This window comes from Suillus clintonianus, assembly GCF_016758775.1.
Source record: "Suillus clintonianus strain FC179 chromosome Unknown DEU56scaffold_113, whole genome shotgun sequence".
Lineage (NCBI taxonomy): Eukaryota > Fungi > Basidiomycota > Agaricomycetes > Boletales > Suillaceae > Suillus > Suillus clintonianus.
The window spans coordinates 100,268-114,744 of NW_024539337.1; the positions used below are offsets into that span (position 1 = coordinate 100,268).

At 48.4% G+C, this 14,477-nt stretch overlaps 5 protein-coding genes across 5 annotated transcripts; 3 read left to right on the plus strand and 2 right to left on the minus strand.

Annotated features, from left to right (window-relative positions):
- Positions 1–508: 508 nt before the first annotated feature.
- On the minus strand, positions 509–2,472 carry DEU56DRAFT_69805 (uncharacterized protein). The gene is made up of 7 exons (XM_041347269.1): positions 1,913–2,472; positions 1,552–1,862; positions 1,266–1,499; positions 1,163–1,216; positions 849–1,112; positions 708–793; positions 509–654 (listed from the first exon to the last, which is right to left on the minus strand). The coding sequence occupies exons 1-7, from the start codon at positions 2,287–2,289 to the stop codon at positions 607–609; spliced, it is 1,374 nt and encodes a 457-aa protein (XP_041203404.1). The 5' UTR covers positions 2,290–2,472; the 3' UTR covers positions 509–606.
- A 6-nt stretch (positions 2,473–2,478) lies between these two features.
- Positions 2,479–4,561, plus strand: DEU56DRAFT_831374 (uncharacterized protein). Its single transcript, XM_041354548.1, has 9 exons — positions 2,479–2,667; positions 2,718–3,413; positions 3,466–3,474; positions 3,526–3,618; positions 3,667–3,769; positions 3,829–4,004; positions 4,061–4,124; positions 4,178–4,232; positions 4,283–4,561. The coding sequence occupies exons 1-9, from the start codon at positions 2,651–2,653 to the stop codon at positions 4,486–4,488; spliced, it is 1,419 nt and encodes a 472-aa protein (XP_041203405.1). The 5' UTR covers positions 2,479–2,650; the 3' UTR covers positions 4,489–4,561.
- A 42-nt stretch (positions 4,562–4,603) lies between these two features.
- Positions 4,604–6,145, plus strand: DEU56DRAFT_831375 (uncharacterized protein). Its single transcript, XM_041354549.1, has 4 exons — positions 4,604–4,806; positions 4,874–5,047; positions 5,107–5,386; positions 5,448–6,145. The coding sequence occupies exons 1-4, from the start codon at positions 4,732–4,734 to the stop codon at positions 5,909–5,911; spliced, it is 993 nt and encodes a 330-aa protein (XP_041203406.1). The 5' UTR covers positions 4,604–4,731; the 3' UTR covers positions 5,912–6,145.
- DEU56DRAFT_70177 (mitochondrial inner membrane protein Mitofilin) lies at positions 5,973–8,244 on the minus strand. The gene is made up of 4 exons (XM_041347325.1): positions 8,108–8,244; positions 6,862–8,042; positions 6,126–6,810; positions 5,973–6,078 (listed from the first exon to the last, which is right to left on the minus strand). Exons 1-4 carry the CDS (start codon positions 8,180–8,182, stop codon positions 6,034–6,036), a joined length of 1,986 nt encoding a protein of 661 aa, XP_041203407.1. The 5' UTR covers positions 8,183–8,244; the 3' UTR covers positions 5,973–6,033.
- Positions 8,245–9,846: 1,602 nt separating this feature from the next.
- On the plus strand, positions 9,847–14,364 carry DEU56DRAFT_917688 (uncharacterized protein; the record flags this gene model as incomplete). Its single annotated transcript, XM_041358026.1, has 22 exons — positions 9,847–9,867; positions 9,922–9,950; positions 10,010–10,023; positions 10,077–10,112; positions 10,167–10,217; positions 10,265–10,333; positions 10,390–10,524; positions 10,584–10,818; positions 10,866–10,917; positions 12,720–12,726; positions 12,782–12,814; positions 12,865–12,884; positions 12,940–13,045; positions 13,105–13,133; positions 13,194–13,207; positions 13,257–13,288; positions 13,347–13,397; positions 13,456–13,515; positions 13,572–13,706; positions 13,763–13,994; positions 14,051–14,102; positions 14,161–14,364. The coding sequence occupies 22 exons, from the start codon at positions 9,847–9,849 to the stop codon at positions 14,362–14,364; spliced, it is 1,617 nt and encodes a 538-aa protein (XP_041203408.1).
- Between the last annotated feature and the right edge of the window lie 113 nt (positions 14,365–14,477).

The window sequence follows — 14,477 nt, forward strand, 5'->3', positions numbered from 1 at the left end:
AATATTGGCGACACGCATGCATCGCGAGCTTTACAACACAGCTCATCATACTGAAGCGACTTCCGCGGGGAATGTGTCTCTTCCCCTTGTTTTTGCACCGGCTCCGTCGGATCTTCTCACTTAGAACTGCTAAATACTACATGTGATCCCCTTCCTGCAAGTAATTTATCTCAACGTACGCCTTCTTATTCGAACTCAGCCTAATTCGAATAACAATAAAATGCAAGACAGAAGCGAAATGGAGATGAGGAGGCGTTGTAACAATCAATTGGCGTTGAAGCTTTTGGATTACACCCTTTGATACTTGACAAGTACTCAACTTTCATCACTGTAGCTGCATGTACGCAATCAAGAGCACCTAAAGAGACGGGTTGTAGAGACACAAACGAATTGTTAAATGATTTCTGCATGCTCTAGAGAAACGGGCCTCGCTAAACCCTGAATCAGACCCTTTGAATACAAACAACGCTAATACCAGCCCGACACGACACGTCCAACCCCAGTCCGGGTATCGTGACAAATCTCGATGCGCGGCCTATACAAAAGAAATCGCCGAACTTAAAAATACATGTTACGATTCAAGATCCATAAAAGAATCCGTGACCCTTATATGTTTGTCGGAGGGGCATCTCCCTTGATAGGTTCACACCAGTGCTACAGCCAAAACAAATTTAGTCACGACACTAGGGCATTTTACAAGTACTCACATTCAGTTTCTGCGCATGTTCTAGTTTGTGTGTCTGGGTACGACAGTTATATCCGTACCAGCAGTTACCTGGAATCACGTCTCCTCCTGGGGGGATCAAGTAAGTGGACATCCGTGAACGTAACCAGGCGCGGAAGCTTACGCTTAACCTTCTGCCCCAAGTACCAGATATGGAGATGGTCGCGCATAAGCTTCTCCAAGCATTGTCGACATAGCCAGTCTTCTTTGTTCCAGGTGTAATAAGCCGGTGTTTTGTAGTCGAATAACCCCTCGACCAGCTCCGCAGCTGATGTCTCCCGCAACACAGTCGTGAAATGGGCTTTGTCTGCAAGATTTGCGCTGACATAGCCTTTCAGTAATTGCGTGATTGAGTAGAGAGGTGGGGTGTCCCAGAGGTAGCTCCAGTCTTCAGTAATTACGGGTTGAGCTTGCTATAGGCTGTAATTTTTGACTTACTACTTGGTCCCCATAGATCCAACCCCTGCACAATATCGGATTGACATTGTGAGCCTATCATCAAATGAGCTATCGTCAACCGAAGAGAATAGAGGACACAAACACCGATCATGCTCTCCAATCACTTCGTCGATTATAGCTTGTTTTTGTTTAACAGGAATGATATTCGGTTCTTTCCTATCGGCCAGGACAGAGGTTAAAGGCCCATCCATGAAGTTGTGAAAGAAAAGTTCTTCATCCTCTTCTTCGCATATATCGATGCAGTCCAACCCCTCCTTATATACATCAATTACTTTATGGGGGGCGCAGTATAACGCATATGATGACTCAGGGCTGTCTATATGACCTTCATGAGTGGGTGAAGCTTGAATGGTGATGCTGGCGCTCACAGGTCGCAGGTGGGATCGTAGTAAAGCAATCACCCTCAGCCCGGGCAATGATTCCCCGCAAGAACATTTCAACCCTTTGAATGTCCCTCAGCTCAGGAGTGGAAAAACTATCGAAGAAACCTTTTCGTAGTGTCCGGGCTGCTTCGAGTGCCGATTCGACTTCTTCTAAATCTGAGTCAGGTTCAAGAACTGACTGGTAAGCCTTGCAGCCATAGGCGGCTGAGAACAAGCACAATCTGTACATCGCTTTCTGGAATCGTGTCGACTCCGCCAAGGAAAGCTGGCTTGTCTTAAATCTTCGGTCTTTCATTCTAACGGAACAAATTAAGCGAATCGGAGTGTAAAGGTTGATACAAAATACCTCCAACTAAACAGGCTTTCGAGCTCTTGAATTTGAACGCAGGCGGAAATGGCCACAAGGCTAATGATGTCTTCGCTGGAAAGCGCTGGATTTTTTTGGATATCGTCCTCGCCCAAAAGTTCATCAATGGGCTTGGAATATAGTTGCGCATTTTGGCACCGGACAAGACGTAACGCTTGTGGTAAGGCTGGCCCAACCAAGTTGTATGCCACAGAACGAACGACCGAGCGCGGATGTTGTTGAAAGACGTTGTAGATAGTCTTTGAGGTCAAGATTGTTGATGCAAGGCAACGAAAGTCAGGCAGAGAAACCAGAACACATTCTACAAGGTCAGCATTCGTGAAGGAACTACGCATTGGTTGAACTGTGTTCCCCATCCGGCGATTCAGGGGATTATGGAAGTGTTGTAAACTGGCGGGCCCTCCTTCGGTTCGTTCGAGACACAGCTCACGTCAACACAGACGACGGTCGAGAAAACGGTGAGCTTTTATGGTGTCAGACAACAAATGTGACTCGTTGCGTGAGTCAAGCGCGTGAGCTCGAGGTGCCGGTACTTTTGTTGGTGAACTTGGCAGATCTGTTCGTCGGAACCTGCCGAACAAGGTCCCACAAGCCAGGACCCCGGAACAGGGTAGTCTACGCCACTGGTCTTGCTCACTGTTCAGAACAGCGAGAATCATCTAGTGTCAACGCACTAGGTATTCAGTCTCGACGGACTGGTCAGCGTAATCGTCAAACATGGCATTCGGGGCAGGGTACGCTCTAGTTTTATGTTTTCAAACTTGCGACTCACGTCCTCTATTAGTACCAATGTCTTTGGCACTAGTAACACTGGCACGTCCATCTTCGGGCAATCCAACGCGCCAAAGCCCACAACTTCGCTCTTTGGGAATACGCAGCCCTCCTCCGGAACCGGGACCACAACGACGGGCTTTGGTGGCTTCGGGATGCAGCCTCAAACCCAGACGCAGCAGCCTGCTCAAGGAAGTTCTGTGTTTGGAGGAGGCGCTTTCGGACAGACACAGCAGCAGCAGCCATCCGGATCGACTTCGATATTTGGACAACCCGCGCAACAACCACAGCAGCAGCAGCAGCAGCAACAGCAACAGCAACCTACGTCGCTCTTTGGGCAGCCTGCTCAACAACAGCCTCAACAGCCATCGGGAACATCTTTGTTTGGAAACCCTTCCACGACGAATACGACTGGGCAGCAGACTGGTGGCGCATTTGGAAGCACTCAGCCGCAACAGTCGACTAGTCTCTTTGGAAGCACGCAGCCACAACAATCGACCAGTCTATTTGGAACTATGCAGCCGCAACAGTCGACTAGTCCATTTGGAACCATGCAACCACAGCAGCAGACAAGTATGTTCGGAAACACTCAACCACAGCAGCCGGGTGGACTGTATGGGAGCACGACTACTCAGCAGGCACCTCCTGCTGGCGGTCTGGGGGTGAGTACGGCGGGGGCATCGATCTTCGGACAACAAAGACAATCATCGTGAGTTCTTTTTGTATTGTACTGATTCGAATTGGGGTTGACTTATTTGCAGGATGATGAGGTTAGCTTAATGTACGCACATTTAGGCGTGGTTGTAGTGACGTTTGGACAGTACCACGCCCATAAGCGGACCTGCACCCTTTTCAAAATCGACGAAGTTCAATGATCTTCCGGATGATATCAAAAAAACTTTTGAAGCTATCGAGTAAGCTCATCATAAGTGCTGACATATCCTATGACTTACTTCGCATAGCTCGCACATTCAGGGACGTATACAAATAAGCAACGAGCTCAAGCAGCGAAAAATGGGAGAAGAGGCGATCAAAGGCCAGGAGTTAATTCGCGAACTGCACAAAGTGCGCATCATTCCATTGCATATATGTAGTATGTTCGATTACCGACTTCCTCAATTCAGGAGCTGCTTGGTGCATCCTCTGTTATTCAATCGGACTCTCTTTTCGCCAAGGACCTGAAAGCGAAGACTGAACAAGCAGTTCAAGACACGATTGTGGCCAGAAACATTATTGAGGGCTTTAAGAATCCCCATCAGAGCGCAGCATATCTCAAGAACCACGCTTCGTTCCCTCTGGAGTACGTATAGAATTTCAATCTCAAGTATCTTGGAGTGTTGACACACTGCTGACCAGATTCTTCACCCGAGTCACGCAAGAAATGCAGGAGCGTCTACAGTGGTTCAAAAACACTATCGAAGTATGATGTCGCATTTTCGGTTATACCTTGAAGTATTCTAATGCTCCGAATAGCAAATTGAGCGGAAACTATCCACATCAGCATCCCAATCCCAAAATACACCCCAAGGTCAGACTTTCCTTCATTGCCTCTCTCATCCTCACCTCACCTTCCCCTAGCAATTTCCTCCACCCTCCAGACACAACACGCCATATTCGTTTCACTTGCGGCTAGGACTGCTGCTGTTGATGCTGAGGTTCAGAAGGTGAAGATATTGTACACACAATTGTGGCGCGCAAAGACGGGGAGCATGCGTGATCCTTTTAATGAACTTGATCGCGGAAGTGGAGGAGAGTTTGGGATGGAGTCGTTACAGGTCAAGTGAGGTAGCTCTACAAATTCCTTTGTCGGCGTGATACCAGCTCAGAACAATCTATTGATTTTGAATGAGCCTTGCATATTCGATAACTTCTGTGATGAGCTTTGAATATGCTGTGTTTGTATGCTGTGATATTTCTATTTCTTTGGAATCGAGCACTCTCGCACTGCCTCGTGACCGCCCTGATCCAATAATGTCCTGACCACCAACTTGGATATCCTGCCGCCTGCGTCTATTCAAATACCAATCATGTCGATGGCCTACATACCCCAGCAGATCGACGTGGTCAGTGGCGAGCAGTATCGTTACGCGTTGACTAACTTCGTGCGTAATCAATAATTATCATCAGTGATCTCAAATTGATCCATGATCTCATCTATCTCGTTTCCAGCGAATCGCGCACGAGAAAGTCGAGGAACAACGCCGACAGCTCGAAGAACAAGAGAAACAGGTTGCATTGCTCCGTGCACGGATTGCTTTGCTAGAAGGGACTGCGAATGATGAGCAACAGGATGGTAGACATCCGAGTCATGGGGGTAGCTCAGTTGATGACTTCTCTATCAAAGTATGTCTCAGGATTTCATCGAGTAACCGGAACTACCCTCCAGTTTGCTACGTATGTAGAATACTGCGTCCCAGTTGGAGCGATTGATCAACCGTTGGGCAGCAGACGTTGTGCGCTCACCGCCCTCCGAACTGTCTGACATCTATGGAGCCGCCTTAGGCGACATCACAGGCACTTATGATCATGTGCCCTTTGATGCCTCACCAATGCAGGTACAGAATATCCTCCGCCATGCGATGTCAGAAGTCATTGGCACCGAGATTGTCAACAATCTTGTCGTGACCAACTCCCCGGAGGCAAACGTCCAACTCACAAGAATTCACGAGCACTTGTTCGCCCGTGCGCATTAATTCTTTCATTCCCTCACTTCATAAACGTTAACGACCGTGTCATGTACCAGGCAACCCTGTCGTAGCATGCGTTTGGCGCCGACAAACATTCTCAGCAGCAGTGGAGACATGCGACCCTGAAATGACAGCTACTATTCTTGCAGAGACTCTCCCAGTGCTCACCAAAGTGCTTGGGGGATCAGCAAGCAACACAGCCCCAATTCTAGCAAGCGCATACACGTTCTCGCGCATGCTGCATGGCGCCCCATCAACATCCACCGACACATTTTACCGCAGCTTTGTCCCTGAGCTTGGAAGCATCCTCTATCCGCGTCAGATAGAGCTCGTACGGCGCTGTCTCAAGAGCGAGCGTGGCGAGCAGGACCGCGTAGGTGCAACGATCTTTCCTGGGCTTGTGAAAGTCAGGGGGGGAATCGTGCAATCTACTGAGAACCAGGAGATGGTTGTGCGACGCGCGCAGGTGATTTGCGAATGCGCACTCGCGTCATCCGGGAATGTACCAATGCAAGGATAGTATGAATCCCCTGCTGCGTGGATTTTATACCAGCTTTGACTTGGATAAGGTGGAAAAGAAGGGATGGCACCACGTGGGTGGGATATATCATGCAGTGGTCTATATATTGCTAGCATCCAAATCTATACGACAAGCAGTGATGCGAGTGTTGCTTGTGATTGTATTACCTATGACGGTGTTAGCGTGGCACATGTAACGAGTTAGATATCAATACCTCAAGAGCCTGCAGAACCTCCAGCCTTCTCCGTGAAGCTTCCAGCCAATCGTGGAGGAGCTCCCTTGCAGTTCCTTTCAGTTGATTCAGCTCTCTTGCAGCATTGTCGAGATCCTTCTCGTTCATGTAATACTCCGCTCTCGACAATACACTCAGCACATCCGACCCAGGCACGAGCCCATGCCGCTGGAACCTAAACGAAGAAAGGAAGTGCGATGCCATATGCGTGAGTACACCCGCATTCTGATCTGGGACCAAAGCAACGCTCGAGACGCGCGGCCGCACAGAGGTAGTAAACCAGGATGCGAGGTCTGCAAACGGCTCAACACCGATGTCAGGCATGTCGCTCTGTTCCAGGGAGTCCAATGCTGCAGCGATGATTGCGTCTTCCTTGGCAACTGCGATGTGTCGGAGCACACGGAGCTCTTCACGGAATGGCTTGCGTGTAGACGCGTCGACGGCGCTTTGCATGGCACGGAGGGCAGTCCACATACTGTGCACACGAATATTCTCATCAAGGTAGGAAGAATTGTCGAGCGCGAGACGTTCAAGGCGCTTGAGATTTGTCGCGAGCTCGTCAAGCTTGGCGAGACGACCCCCGCGTTCTTGCTCAACGCGGACCTTGACCTCACGGATCCATCGCCTCTGCATCTCTATACCCTGTGCAATAACTTCCTCCTTCAATCTGTAAAGTGCGGGTAAGGTGACGTAAACTGAGCCAGTAGCGATCACCTACCGCTCATTGATAAGTTCTGTTTGGGTGCGTAATTCCTGATCCAGCTTCTCGCGGTAAACCTGCGAGAACCTGGCACGCTCCTCATCGTAGAATGTCCTGAAGCCCTCTTGTTGCGAATCCAGTTTATCCTGTGCCTCGAGCTCAAGCTCGAGAAGCTTTGTGGTATACTCCCGTGCTTGTTCGTCGAGTTTCATCTCTAGCTGCAACTTCTCATCCTCCTTTATCTTCTCGATACGTGCCGCAAGGCCAGTGAGGTCACCTTTGGCGACCTCAAGGACATCCTTGGCTTTTTCGGAGGCAGCAGGGTTGGAAGCAAGGAAAGAGGCGAGATTGTCAATTGTGGATGCAAGCTGGGTGATTACAGGCTCAGATACGGCAACCTCAGACACGGCAGGCGCAACAAGAGGCAGGGGCACGGGAGTAGGCTCCGCAGCGGCCTTCGGGGTAGGCTTTGGGGGTGCGGGCCGCTCATAACCGGGTGGTGGCTCGAAGCCAATAGGGAGCAGTGCAGAATAAACAATGACATTATCAGAATTCTTGTCTGACACGATTATAAGGTCGGTGTCGTCGCGTGGCGGGATAGTATCTGGAGGAGAGGACCCGGGTTGAGCCGGTGTGGTTGTCACCTCATGAAGAGAGCCAATGGGCTTCCCAGAAAGGGCTGCTTCTGCTTTGCGAATCAGGTCGTCCAATTCATCAGCGAACTGTGCGCCATGGTGTCGCGCAATGGATACCGCTTTTGCAGTTGCTTCCGGGACCTTCTCTTCCTCTACTTTCTTCACGGCAGTCTTGAGGGTTGCCGCGGCAGCCTTTACGCGCTCTTTAGATTCCTTGAGTGCCGACTTGGCCGTCTTTTCAATTGTTTCTTCGGTTGGCGCGTTACCCAGCTGCCGTTGTACAAAGTTGTAGACAGTCTTGTAGGCGTCCACGGTAGCTACCACAACCTGTTCAATGGTGATCTCATCCCACTTGTGCGCCTCGCCATACTCGACGAGTTCCTTCCCCAAAGGAACATTTTCCGTGAACAGTTCACGGTACTGCTGGTTTTCGAAGGAAACGAATGCGCTACCGATGTAGAACGTGCCGGTCGCTGCTACGGAATAAAACAAAATCCTGCGAATGATTTTTGCGGGCTCGGAACCAGATGAGGAATTGGCAGTGGAGGTAGTGGAGGCTAGTTGCTGGTACAATTAACTCCGTCATAAGCCACGACCCAGACAGAAATAATGTAAATTTGTTTGCTCACCCTGCGAGAAGTCCGTACAAGGCCCCGTCCAACCGTCGCTGGTACATGTCTAGAGACGGCTATGGCACGATACATGGCCGCCGTTGTGGTGCTCGATGAGCTCAAACCAAAGAGCAGGCTGGCGAATGGCAAGACAGAAATTGGTCCGGAAATTCCCGTGCTACTGTTGTACTTCCCATCTTAGCCTCATGGCCACCGGTAGCGCCCATTGCCCAAGTAATCTCAAAATCACTGATGCCGACGGTCATTCAGCAAGTGCTACACCCGTAAACCCGCCGCGATACGTCAATCTTAGCCCCCCAAGGGTTGCAGTGGCTCGTCGGTCAATGGCCTCGACGCTGTGCTGAGCCCTGGCGAACAGGACACTATTAGTCTACTCTCGGACCACCCAGAGAAATACAATCAGCCGAATCAATGTTTTAGAGCTCCTCTGAAGAAGCACTTAGTCAGGAAGGCGTAAGTAAGTGCAAACAAGCAAGTGTATACGATGATGCTGGGGCTCGTCTACAAGGACTTCATGTCCTCGATCCCTGACTTCAGCGAGATTGTCAGAATGTTGAAGACAAACTCTCGGTAGGTTACTCAGTGGATGATTCTGTTGCACATGCGAGCTTGTTTCTGATTCGCTGACCCCCATTCTAGATGTAAAATTCCAGCGGCTGTGATGACATGCACTGATGCAGTCTCTTGAACTTTATTCTACGTCGAGGACGGAACCATCAAGCCGCTGCGTGGCTCTAGTTATCATTGAAATGCGTAATGAAGATATTGTAGTGAGTTCTTTGTCTTATCTCGGACGCATGGCTTTCTACCATGTTTCTTCCGGAACAAGCTTAGACAACGTTTTTACAGCATGAGCGCTGGGCATGTGCAATTCAAGACAGGCTTGCGAGGTCATGCGACATGGACTCCCTCCCCGTGGCCTAATTTCTGTTTCGAGCCAAGGATTGCTTCATATATTCACCCGTCAATCATGGATTGATGTATCACTGGCCGTGCGTCACCTGTACGAAATCCACTGGATTTGGTGTAGTGCGTTTCACGCTTTTCCCGATGACCGAGGCAGCGAGGGAGGTGTGGACATCAAGGTACAGATCTGGCAGAGGACTTCGCAGGAGAAATGAAGTAGATCAGTCATTTCGGGGTGTGTTTGGAGGTGTGGCAAAGGGGTGGTGGAGGATCGCGTGGCAAGTGGCAGTTATTTGTTTGCTGCGGTAAATCAAGGCTGGGCCGGATGTTCTTCTCACAAAGCTTGTATAAAAGCGCTGGATGGTGGTATATTCTGCACAAATACCATCTTTTGGTGGCCCATCATAAAGTCCACCAAAACGCCACTCACTCGCACCATCCCTCCAATATGACCGTGATTTTAGACGATCCCAGTCAGTGGCCACTAATCAATTCGTATCGTTTTCACAGCTATTTTATAGGTTCGTGGAGAGTCAGTCGGTTGACGTCGGTGATGTCTTGAGCTAACCTTGGCTGCGGTTTCGTAGTTGCGGCCTCCGCTGCGTTAGTATATGATTGGGGTGAGCAAGATATCATCAGAGCATCATTGATTTCTCAGTGTTATCCCCAGCACTCGCATTCGGACAAGAGGTAGGCTGATGTAATTACCGGAGTACTTGGTCATCTTACGAAGGATGTTATAGGTCGAACTGATCTGGGTGAGCGGGTACCATATCAGTAGAACAACGTCAAATAAATTTGATTCGGGGCAGAGGCGACCCTGGTCTCTCATGACTTTCTTATATCTTAGTGTAAGTACTTAATGTTATAAATTGGCGTGCTGTGCTGACTTCAAAATATGATAGGTGCGCTATGCTGCAATGCCATATATTGTGTAGGTTTTGCACGACTATCAACTTGGCGCTGTGCTAATAGCCCATCTCTGACAATCAGGATCTTCATGCTGAGTATGTCTCTTGACATATGCTACAGTTGTTTTTTTCTGACCAGCGGCATGTAGTAACTCTTCCAACAATTTCAGTGGCAGATGCAGTGAGTATTCTGCACTGATGGCTGTCATTCACGTCTAATCAACTACACTTCTACGTAGGGGTAAGTGATATTCTCAACCAGTTTGCTTACTATAATGACTGCAACAGATGTGAGTACGTTTGAAGTGTTTTATTCTCTGAGCCTCATCATTGAAAGGGCTTTCAGGCAATATTCTTTTCCTTGCACTAAATTGGCTCAATGTGGTCGTCACCGCCTTGTTGGGAGGTGAGTCACCCCGCTGCAAAACTCAGTATCTTACCTTGGCTGACTGATCACGCAAGTCATCATGATCGCTCGGTTACATGCTATGTATCAGCAATCCAGAAATATACTTGTCTTTCTTGTTGTGATGTTCCTGGGTATCACGATCGCCTGCGTTGGGATTACTGCAACAGCAACGAGCCATATCATAGGGGGTAAGCTTGAATGATAGATTAAAGATTTCAGTGTATCAGGCTTATTGAACTAATACCAGAGGAGTTCATTCTCTCCGGCACCTGTCAATGCAATTATAACTATGAGGGAGACGCCCAACTCCTCAATTCCATGACTTGGATACTTTGCACTCTATGGGAGGTCCTCTCACTGTGTCTTGCAGTCTGGATTGCTGTAAAACGCTTTCGTGAACTGCGACGACGACCACGCGGGGAATGGACTTTCGGCGACTGTTTGATGGTGGTAATAAAAACCCACGTGGTTTACTTTGCAAGGTGAGCTGTTTGAACGAAGTTGTCGTATTTCGCTGAACCCCAGCTAGCTTTGCTGTTGGTTCTTGCTTCGCCCTTGGTTTTTTGTCCCCAACGCTCACGGTATGCCGATCTATCACTGGTATCTTCGTGTGACCGTTGTTTAGGCTTTTATATAGGACTCAAGTTCCGCAGGGACTCAATTTTATCATAGTGTTCTTGATGTTTTGTCGGTCGTGCAGATGTTTGTACTGGGACCACGCCTCATCCTTAGCGTTCGAGAATATGATGCCAAGCTTACAGCCGACTCCGATGCAGGAACCCGCATGTCTTCCATTGTCTTCTGTTCGCATGTATATGGATCAACTAGTAGTGTTATCACGGTGTAACACGGAAAACGCTCTGAGTCATTCAAACACTTGTCGGGCGCTCTGCATGGAGCAGGAGAATCTTGTTTTGTCGTGGTAGTGGTCCATAGTAGATGCGAAACAGACCAATATCATGTCGTATTGCCACCTGAACTGGTTGGCCATCTGAACTTGCATCAAACAGCCAGTTGCGAGATCTGAATTAGTAATGTTGACTCGCAAATTGGAATGCATTAAATACATATGTTTATTTGTCCGTGTTAGCTTTGGAAGCTTCAGCTGATTTGGGAGTGCACCTCACTGAGGGTGCGTCTCAAATTATCACTTCCGAGTCTCCGAGTATGTTCAAACGGTTGCATCCCGAATGGAAGAACCTCCACGCCACGTCTGCCCATTCCATCAATAATTTTTACTTGCGGGCAGGATCCTGTTGACGATTCCCAGAATACTAGCCGCTTTCAACCTTTGCAAAGGTTTGCAGGATGCCCGATGTCTTGCCTTCTCGACCAACTTCAGCGATTTAATCACAAAATTTTTCCGGAGGTAATTGAATGAACGCAAATATCTTGAGGCCGGGACAGAAGATCACTAAGGAAGCCTGGCTTCCTGCGTTGTCGTGCGGTCGTACAGGCATCTCTGCCTTTTTAATCTCTTGGCCTTCCGATTCTGTTTTCGGCTAGAGGTGGTCTCATATACCCAGACACGGCAGGATGTTTTACTGGCCTGTGCACATTGATACATCAACTGACAGATTTAGTGTAGTGCCTTTTGCATCAGGTTTCGATAAGAATCGCATGCCATTGCCCTATTTCTTTGCACCCCTGCCCACAAATCGCGGAGGCAGGCGTAAGGCAACAAATAATGAGGACTTGAGAGAAAGGTGCACATTTGAGCGATTTGTATGTCGAGGCGTCTGCTTTGAGGCGCCGCAGGGGCGGGTGGGAGAGATGAGTAATCTGTTTGTTATGTTTGGACTTATTTCAGTTTCCAAGTATCACCCTGGGTCAAACAGACAGCGTGTGGCCCTGTTACGAGACCTCACATGAGCTGTCCCCAGACCCCGGCCCGCCAAACGAACAGTCCGATATGGAGATGGCAGGCTTTTTCATCATCACGTCGCACCTAATGTTAGGCTGATGAAACAACAAGATCTTACTGATGGAAGGCCTTAACTGATATAGATGTGGCAAGAACATCTCGTGAGTGTGTCATTGGCATCAACTGCTCGAAATCACACACATCTTTTCGAGGTGTTCAAACATTCCGCCCATGTGACATCACAACCAAATACACTTTGTCAGTGGAGCATTGGTAGAGCGCGTCCATTTTCTACTTGTTTTCATGTGTCAATCTTACTTCTGTCAATCTCACTTCTGTCAATCAATGCAGGGGCAAATTACATCATTTTAGCAACAAAAGCGCTGTATGGTCGTATATCTAGCATGCATACCTCGTTACGGCGGGTCCACCCCTCACTCGCATTTTTCCTCCGAGCATGACCGTGATCTCAAACGATCCCAGTTGGTGGCCGCTAATCATTTCATTCCATTTTTACAGCTATTTTGTAGGTTCGTGGATCAGTGGAATGATGTCGGTGACATTCTAACCTGATTTCACAGTTGTCTCCTGTGCTGCAGTGATATACGATTGGGGTGAGCAAGCTAGTATCAAAGAACCGTTGTTATTCATATGACATTTCCAGCACTCGCATTCGGACAAGAGGTAGGTTGATGCCATTGCGGGAGTGACCATCTCACTAATAATGGTTTCATACCAGTTTGAACTAGTCTGGGTGAGCAGAGTTCCATATTTGAATAACAACATCCAACCCAAGCCCGGGGCAGCGGAAACGCTGGACCCTCGCAACTCTTCTATATCTCGGTGTATGTACATTATGTTATGAGCGCAGTTGGCCAGTTGTGCTTACTTCAAAATATTCTAGGTGCGCTACCTTGGAATATCGTACACCGTGTATGTTTTTGCGAGGTTAACAAGTTGACGTTGTGCTAATAAGATATCTCTCGCAACCAGCATTTTCATGCTGCGTATGTCCCAGATACTCTTTGTTTATTGCTTCTGACCAGCTGGATACAGAAAGTCTTCCAACAGTCTCGGTGACAGATTTAGTGAGTACTCTACACAAATGCCCGCTATTCCATCTCAAATGATTACACTCCTATGTAGGGGTGAGTAAGATTTCCGACTTGTTGGTTCAATATAATGATATCGATAGCTGTGAGTTCTTTTTTGAGTGTTTGGTCCTCCGATGCTTATCGCTACCTGGGATTTTTAGGCAACATCATGTACTCTGCACTAACCTGGATGACTGTGGTTGTGAACGCAATGCTGGGAGGTGAGCTACTGAGCTGCAATACTTCGAATGGTGTTGACTTGACAGAATCATGCAAGTCGTCATCATAACTCGGTTGCATGTAATGTATCAGCAATCCAGAAAGATGCTTGTCTTTCTCGTTTCAATCTTCCTGGCTGTCACGATTGCCTGCGGAGTGATTGCCGTAATAGGAAGCAAAAATACTTTAGGCGGTAAGCTCGAGTCATGGTCGAAAGACTTGATTGTATTAGGCTCATCAGACATACAGAACAGCTCATCCTTTCTGGCACTTACCAGTGCACTTATGACTATGAGGGAGACACCGGACTTCTGGATTCTATGGCTTGGCTGCTCTACACCGTATGGGAGGTCCTCGCGCTGTGTCTTGCGGTCTGGATTGTTATTAAACATTTTCGTGCCCTGCGTCGCCCATTGGCTGGATGGTCCATAGGGGACTGTTTCACGGTGTTGATAAAAGCTCACGTGGTTTACTTCGCCAGGTAAGCTCATAATTTCAAATGTGGTTATCTTTTCACGCTCAAGCTCCACGCGGAAGCTTTGTTGCTGTTTCCTGCTTCCAACTCGGTTTTCTCTCACCAGGGATCCTGGTACGCCGATCTTTCACTCAGTGGCATCTGCTGATCATCTTTTTTATCATATCTATAGGACTCATCTTCAGTAGGAGCTGATGTCTATGCTGGACTACTTGAATTTGCGTCGATCGCACAAATGTTTGTGCTGGGACCACGCCTCATCCTCAGCATTCGAGAGTATGATGCTAAGCTCGTAGCCGACTCCGATACGGGAATCGACATGCCTCCAATGGTTTTCCAGGAGGGCAGTGATGTGTCAAGTGGGGACGATGTGTAGAACTGGATGTACTACAAACAATTGACATTTGTCACGTAGTCTCCTGAGGACAAGAAACCGTTGTTCGAAGCTCAGTCGGGGTACTTATTTGGTGTTCCAAAGCATATTAGACA